This window comes from Monopterus albus, unplaced genomic scaffold (genome assembly GCF_001952655.1).
Source record: "Monopterus albus unplaced genomic scaffold, M_albus_1.0 scaffold362.1, whole genome shotgun sequence".
In the NCBI taxonomy this organism is placed as follows: domain Eukaryota; kingdom Metazoa; phylum Chordata; class Actinopteri; order Synbranchiformes; family Synbranchidae; genus Monopterus; species Monopterus albus.
The window spans coordinates 368,300-376,763 of NW_018128242.1; the positions used below are offsets into that span (position 1 = coordinate 368,300).

Genomic DNA, 8,464 nt, shown 5'->3' on the forward strand with positions numbered 1-8,464 from the left:
CCGTTGTCCAGATGTGGCGAGGTTCATCTTAACCTAACCGAGTATCTTTGATTAAGGGCGAGGTCTCGCGAGAACTAATGACGTCACGGGACAATGGCTGGAGATCGCGGATATTAGGAGGTACTTTTCTGCTTTTATATATTTTACTATGGATTAAATTAGTGCATTTACTTACTTCTTTTATTACAGGGTGTTTTTACGGTCCGTAGGTGAAGTATACATTTCTAGTATTTTGTGCCAACTTATGCCGACACCACCGGTACAAACCCTCAAACCTTCGAAATAAGAGCACAATGTTTTCCGCGCTTTTCACCACTACGTAAACAGTTAGCTTGGCTTCATTAACTACACGCTCTTGTTAGACACCAAGTGACTATAACAGCTTATGAGGTGGCTTGTACAGCATACATAGTATTCACAAGTGTATGTGTAACGATAAACAAACACCAGAAGTCATTTTAAGCTCTCTACGAGACTATAGCTAGCACTATTCAGACTAGTAGGCCTGCTCAAGAAGCAGGCGGGAGCTTTTATTTTACAAAACTGTTTCTCCATCTCATCTAACAAGTCTGCTGATTCATATAATTAAAGGTTGATAAATGCTTAATTAGGTGCTAAATGTTTGTTTAGACAATGCCTCATGGATTGTCCTTTTACACACTCATACTCTTTTGTATTAATATCTATCAGCAGCAGAGGAATCTACAGTTAAGTAGGAGGTGAAGCTGTGACTAAACTTCTCTGGATCACTGATTCACCACTGAGAGTAAGTTTTTATTTATTATAAAGATTTACCATTTCTGCAACATATATCATCTATTCTTCAAGGGCATTTATGATGTTTGAATTTAATTTGATATTTTGTTTGTGTTTAGTAGCTGATATTGGATTTTCATCAGGTGAACAAACAAATGTGAAAAAGTGTGGTCAGAGTCTGCATTTTTCTTATTGTCAGCAAGACCAAACCAGCACGGAGTGTATCCTGCTGATCCTAGTTAACTATACTTGTGATGTGGCTTTAAAGATTTTTATCTTTAGTAGGAACAAATGCCACAGACTGAGACTCACTGTTGGTTTTGTCCTTTTCATGGGAATTGTTCACAGCAAGAAAAATTAATAATATCTATGTTATATAGCTATATTTTTGGCACTTAAACATGTTTAAACAGGAGCACTTTTAATTTGTAGAGTTAACAGCTATTTTGTTATTGTAAAAAGTAAGGGCTGTTTTTAGCCTTTGGAGCTCATTTTTTTGGAAAAAAGACAGTTCATGTGTTTCCTCAGGAAGAAACATGTCATGGTGGCTCACTTGTGTGCTTTTATACGTTTTGGACAACAAATGAGGTCCACAGCACAAAGCAATAACCTAAACCAGGGTCTAGATTCACAGACATTAAAGTAAATAAACCAAATTGACTGTTGCTTTTAGTTTAATATGCAAAGTTCATTAGAAATTTTATTCTGCCTGCATTTTGTGGCTTATGATTGATGTGACTGGATTAAATAAAACTCAGTCAACTTTAGCATCGCTCAGAGGACAACTGCTGAAACAGGGACAACAATTAACTTAGTGTATCTATGTATGGATGTTTAAAAACACATTTTACTAATCAGTGGCATGAATTTGACAGTTTCTTCACCCAGCAGCAGAGATGACTCATGTCACCAATCATGGGAAGCTGCTCTTGCAGCGATTATATCAGCAACGGGAGATGGACTTCTTGTGTGACATAACCATAATGGTAAAAGACGTGGAGTTCCGAGCTCACCGCAACATCCTGGCTGCATTTAGCAAGTACTTCTCGTCCCAGGCTGAAAAGGGTCAAGATGTCACAACCCTGGACCCTGACAAGGTTAGCCGATACGCTCTGGAGAAGCTGCTGGAGTTTATCTACACAGGACACATGAACCTCAGCAGGTAAAATGTTTCTGGTGTTGTTTAAGAGAATGAAGATTTAACAATGTTATTTGTCACCTAACGTAATGACTAAAATGTTGGTTTTATGGTTCCAGCACCAGACAAGCGGCCGTACGTCGAGCAGCAGTGTTCCTGGGAATGTCTGAGGCCACAAAGTACCTGGAGGACATTACCCACTGGTCCGAGCCAAGCAAAACATCCCAATCCCAGTCAGAGACTGAGGGAGAGGCAGATAAAGAAACTGGTCTCTCTCCACTTAGTCCGGTCTCTCCTGGCAGCCCCAGCTCTCCACTTCCTCTGTCTATTGCCTCCATTGCAGGGGAATGGCATGACCAGGGCAATGGTGGCAAAGAGCAGGAGGATGAGGTCAAAGATGTAGGTGTAGAAGGTGGAGATAAAAATGATGAAGAATTTATCCCTGCAGTGGCAAAGAATGCTGGTCGAGGCCAGGGCAGGAAGAGAGGTAGACGGCCTAAGAGTTTCAGTGGTGAGCAGGCAGAGCCCAGCAGCTCCTCTTGGAAGATTCTGACACCAGTGTGAAGGACTTTGGGGACACCTCTGCAGACTGGAGCCCATCGCAGGAGGATGAGCCTCTGATCAAGAAATCACGACTGAGCAGCGGAGAGGGACGGAGAAGGAGAGGTCGAGGGAGAGCAAGAGGACGACCCAGGAAGATACCTGAGGAGGAGCAGATAGAGGAGGAGCAGATAGAGGAGAGCAGCTGGTTTGAAACTGATTATGAGGAGGGGTTTTTAGAGTTTGGGGAGCAGGATCCATCAGAAATGAATGAGCAGTCGCTGTCGTGCACTGAGTGCAACAAGTTTTTCAAAGATGCGAGCAGCTTGCGCAGACACGAGAAAATTCACAGGGGGCTGAAGCCGTTCATCTGCATCTTCTGTTCTAAAACCTTCAGACAAGCCACCCAGCTAAAAACACACCTGCGCATACACACAGGTGAGCTGAGCTACAAACACTTAAACAGCAGTTTTGGCAAAATGATGCTGCAGAAAGGATGGAACTAGGGGTTCAGTCGCTGTCAGTTTTTCTTTAATTTTTAAATTGATTCATTGTTTAGTCTATAAAGTGTCAAAAATGCTGAAAAAAACCGTCAAAATTTCCACAGATTTACAAAGAATGACTGGCACGTGACAGGCCTGCTAGCTGGTGCTAGTGACGTGACCGCTCGCCTGTATTTTCAGCACCAACTCAAACATGTCCCCATGTCACGTAGGGTTAGATGAACATAGTCTCAGAAGAAGACATTTTGACATTGTGTCTATTTCTGCTGTCTCTCTGTCGCTCTGCTGTTTGTTGCAGGAGAGAAGCCATTTGGTTGCACTGACTGTGACAAGTGTTTTGCTCAGAAGTGCCAGCTGGTCGCTCACCGCCGAATGCACCACGGAGAGGAGAAACCTTACACCTGTGACCGCTGTGGTTTCAAGTTCGCTACCTCATCCAACTACAAAATACACATCAGGTACAAGTGTTGCTTCTCTTAATGGTATCAGAGCAAGCTGTCAGTTTCTGAAAGTTACAAAACTTGTGAGACACAGCTCTCTCAACTTCAGTGTTCGGAAGGTTTGACTATCCTCGGAGCACTTTGTTTGAAGCATAGAGATGCCTTGAAGCATTCCTGATTTATATGTCAGCACATTTACAGCCATAGTGTGACTGCCTAACTTTGTTTTTGTGTGTGTTTCCTACAGACTACACAGTGGGGAAAAGCCATATGTCTGTGACATCTGCGGTCAGGCGTTTGCTCAGTCCAGCACCCTGACGTATCACAAGCGCCGACACACCGGAGAGAAGCCGTACCAATGTGATTTGTGCGGCATGTCATTCTCTGTCTCCTCCTCTCTCATCGCTCACACAAGAAAACACACAGGTGAGATGGTTTCCCACACCAATGATTCCAGTGATGAACTTCAGCCAGCTAGGATTTAACAGATGTCACTGCTTTGGGTTTCTTCCAGAGAGATTTAAAAGCCAGAGCTTGTCTGCTTTTGGCTCGGAAAAGCTGTTCTGTCACAGTCCAGGATATAGTGATTTATATGTCTGTGAATATAATTTCAGGAGAGACTCCGTACAAATGTAAACAGCCAAACTGTGATGCAAGTTTTGTGACGTCGTCCGAACTGAAGAAACACATGCGACGACTTCACCCAGGTGAACATGTTGACTGATGTGTTGTTAGCAGTGTAAACCTGAATCGCTCTGAATGCTTGTTCATCAAAAGCCATTGCTCCTGGGTAATAATGTGAACAAGAAAACACAGGCCCTCTCATTCCTTTGAATGTGGGAAGTGTGTTGCACAGCAGAGACTGGCTTGGGGGGGCAGCGCCACCAAAATGATGCAGCGACGTGGTTCAGCATTTTCTGCAATGCAGCGTGATGTCATTCAGCAAAGTGTTGCGATGGTCAGTTTTATAGGTGCAAGCTCATATTCCTGATGATTAAAGCTACAATATGGAGCTTAAGGCAGCACTAGCATGAAACTGCACTCAGCTTCACCCAGCACTTCCTCTCCCTGCTCCACCACACTCTGCCCAGCTCTTCAGATATTTGGTGTTATGAAGTTACAATAAATGAGAATGGAGCAAAACATATTGATCAAGCAGAAATAACTGATTGGTCAGAGAGGTCAGTCCCGCTCAAAAACGTGTAGAAGCTAATATCTCTGCACTGCCAATGCTGTTCAGTGCGTCTGGGTCACAGGAGGCTTTTGGAGGAGATTTCTAGAGCAGAAATATTGAAAAATTTTCCACACTGTAGCTTTAAACCAAACATGAAACAGATTCCACCATGGTAACTTTATAGAATTTTAAACTCCTGTCTGAGTATCACAAACCCCCTGCTGTGTTTTCACATCTCTGAAGCTTTAAACACAGATCTGTTTGTCAACTGGACTTCCCACATTTCATCTAAAAAGTAACAACCCCCACTAACACAGCCCCATGTGTCTGTCTGAATGCAGCCTTAGACTAATGACAGGCACAGTCAGAGGATGAAAGTACGATTGAAGTCTTCCTGTGTGTGTGTGTGTGTGTGCGCGTGTGCAAAGGGGAATGCCGGCGTGCAGTGCCTGCTGTGTGGAAACAGGTTTGCCAGCGTGAAAAACATGATCAAACACCAGGAGAAGGCTCACGCTGATGAAGTGCGGCAACACAAGGAGAGGGCCAGAGCTGGTGAGCTTATGTCTGTTTCTCTGTGTGACCATGAACATCTTTTATTGTTTGTGGTGTGTTTATTTAAACTGATAACAAAACTCAGTGATGCAGTCCAGCAACCAGTAACTTAAACAGAATGAAAGTCTGTTGGGTCCATTTTTTTTTTCCTGTCTGAGAAGTGTGTGTTTGTGTCTGAGTAGTCGTCCTCCTGGCCTCCAGTCATCCTGTGGCCTTCGTCCAGAGCAAACTCTCCCAGGAAAACAAAGGTTTGGTGTCTGTCCCCGAAGTAGAGCCAACCAACCCTGAACCGGACACCCCCAACCCCAAAGCCACTGCACCATCCGCAGAGGTCGCTGCCACTGACGCTGATACCACCACTAGCACCACCGCTGACACCATCATCCAGGGTTTCAAGCCGGAGCCCGTTCACAACGATATCACCACCACCAACCAGGTGACCTTCGAAGCCGACCAAGAGCAAACCATCAACTCGGACACCCTCCATGCCCTGGTGGAGCAGCTGCGGCCAGCGGCCTCCCCCACCCCAGGCCTGGAGCAGATCGTCATCATCAGGACGGTGGACACCACTGAGAACAACCCTCCTCAGCAGTGAGACCTGAGCCACAGCAGGGTCGCGGTCACTGTGGTAGAACATTTTCACTTTTTAACACACGAGCAACAGTCAGTCTCCAAGTCAGGGCTCGGATTCATCCCCGTAAAACAGATGTCAGTAATCTGCCAGTGAAGGTGGTTTGTTACAACCTAGGTCTTCATAGTTTTGTCCATCTTCTCTGTTAGTAATAAAAATATTATAGTGATGAATCAGTCAGATCAACAACGACAGGCAACTGGATTATCAGACAGTAAAATAACTCTGACATCCTAATCTTGATCTGCTGCACTCGGTGTAGTTGTGTGCATTGTTTTCCTGTTCAGTGAGAAATGATTACTTATTTCATCTGCACTCACTTTCAGCTTTGTTTCCAAACCAAATAAAGTGGTTCATATAATCTTACTGCTTCGTCAAACTTAAAGGAAGCGCTCTGTTGCCAGACCCCAGCCATTACTTTACTTTACTTTACTATAATGTTACAGTTACTTGAGGACATAACAGTGAAGACTAAAACAATAAGACCTGAGCTGTAGAAAAACAACTAGAATTATTCTTTAACTGAGCTGTCTCCTTTTCCCTCCAGTCAGGAGGGAAAGTGAAACAGAAACCCAGCAGAATGGATTTAAAGTTGTTCACAAACAGGGAGCAGGATGGAAAACCTGAAATGGGTCTCACCTCTTTTCACCACAGGAACTTTAAGATCCAGTTCCTGGTGTTTTCCTAAACCAGGAACCATCAGGGTGGAGTTCCCTGTGCTGAGTGAAACACAAGGCAAGAACAGCTAGCATCCATTCAGACAAAGGGTGTAAATAAACAGTAAAAGACATAAATAACACTAATGGTTTTAGGGCAGCTAACAGTTAGTATTATCATTGATTAGTCAGTTGATTATTTTCTCAGTTAAATGTTAAAGCTATAAAATATCAGGCTGATATCTGACCAGCAGTCCAACATTAATATTACTGCATTCTAAAACTGAAAAGCTTCATATTTAAAAGTCTGAAAATGGCATTTCTTGGCGCTCTTGCTTAGGAAATTATTTTTGCTATTGATCATTTATCAGAATAGTTAATTTTGTGACGACCAATCAACCAAATCACTGCAGCTCTAGTTGATTTTATGCCATTTTGACATTGAAAAAACAGTCTCAAACTGTAAAGGTAACACTTTACAGGTGCATTATTTCCTAATAATTTGTGGAAGGTTTCTTGGAAAGAAGCATATAGTTTGGTAGCAATGACAGGAAACAGCAAGTTTAGATTGGAGTCAGCTGTGTTGAGTTTATTATTGGTTTGCAGACAAATTTCCAAGAAGAAAGGCTCATTTTAATTCAGAGAAAATATTTATTTTTCAAAACTTGTTGACACGTTTAATATTGTGCGTGTGTAGCTCATGTTAGCTAAGCATTTAGAAATAACCGGAATAATTACAGTAATTTACATTGTAATTAGTAGCAGATTATATGGTTCTTACCAGGAAATGAATTGGGATATTATTTCAAAATAAATAGGAATTTACAGACCCATAAAATAATGTTGGCATTTATAAAATTGAATTAAGAGTGCACTGATCTCATGAGCCTAATAGGGTCAGGCGACTGATCCACAGTTTATTGTTGATGTCATGTTTCATTCATTCAATGCGGAGCATCAGTTCAGTTTACTACACAATTTGTGGTGCGTAAAATTGTATTATTTATCAGTTAACGTGTGTTTTCACACCAGGAGCCTTGCTGTCAGTTTTTCTGTTTTAGCAGAAGACGGTAATAATAGGAATCCGTTTCACAGAGATGTTTTAGGCTTTCTGAACAAAGAGCATCGTGTTGGCAGCAGAAGAGTGTGATCGATGCCTCCCTGAACAACACAGCTGTTTGGCTCCTGACTTTAAAGAGAAGAAGTGTTCAGAACAATCTGAGCTAAAAGGTGGAAATGTTCTACAAAACCTAAATATCATTCCTGTTTAGAGCTATGTGACATTTTGTCATTTAGCTTGAATCGCTTGGAATAACAGCTTTGCTAATTGTGTATCATCAGTAACATCAGGTAAAACCCTCAACAACGTGCCAACACCGAGGTCTGGCTGGATTACTTTTATACTTGGGGTAATTAATGTAGGAAGAGTTCATGCTCGCATAAAAGTAACTCTTGTGTTCATATAATAGGAGCTTTAGTGTGTTGGCACCATTAGATATGATTTTATCCTAACTGTTTCACCAGGTTTTTGACGTGATGTTGGCTTTACTGATGTAAAAACATCCCTCTTAATGCTTTTTTTAAAAGCAGCTGTTTCTGGTATTAGCAGAACTGTTTGTGCATCAACTTCAGTTCAAAACTGCAATATATCGAGAGTTTCTATTAAAGCTAGCATTTGTTTCTCATTTTCTTTTTTCATTTCATTGTTTGTCTTTCGGATAAAAAAGGATGCATTGCCTGTATAGATGTTAATTGCATATGTACAAGTCCACTTCTGTATAAAACTGTACAACCACAGGAAAATAAAATTTAAGACAAAAGGGGACAATCCGATGTTTTTGTCTCAGTGAATATTGCATTGCTGACAGTTTTGTATTAGATTCTACTTATGTCTGACACCGAGACACCATCTTCCAGGTTGCCGTAGAAACATAAATTTACCCAGGCATAGCAATGGCAGTCGAAGCCTTATCCCAGTTTTACGAAGCTGCCTGCACGGAACTTCAGAAAAAAATCAAACCATATCTTTTAGAGGTTTTAGAAAAGTCGGCGTTGACGGAGTAAGTGGTTTCCT

The 8,464-nt window shown here is 42.1% G+C and overlaps 1 protein-coding gene across 1 annotated transcript; it reads left to right on the forward strand.

The window, feature by feature from the left end:
* mynn (myoneurin) lies at positions 1-8,207 on the forward strand. The gene is given in 10 exon segments (XM_020585351.1): positions 1-120; positions 691-766; positions 1,632-1,918; positions 2,014-2,430; positions 2,433-2,872; positions 3,236-3,395; positions 3,625-3,803; positions 3,992-4,084; positions 4,978-5,103; positions 5,286-8,207. Coding segments are annotated over 8 exon segments (2,094 nt in total). The 5' UTR covers positions 1-120; positions 691-766; positions 1,632-1,652; the 3' UTR covers positions 5,699-8,207.
* Positions 8,208-8,464: the final 257 nt, after the last annotated feature.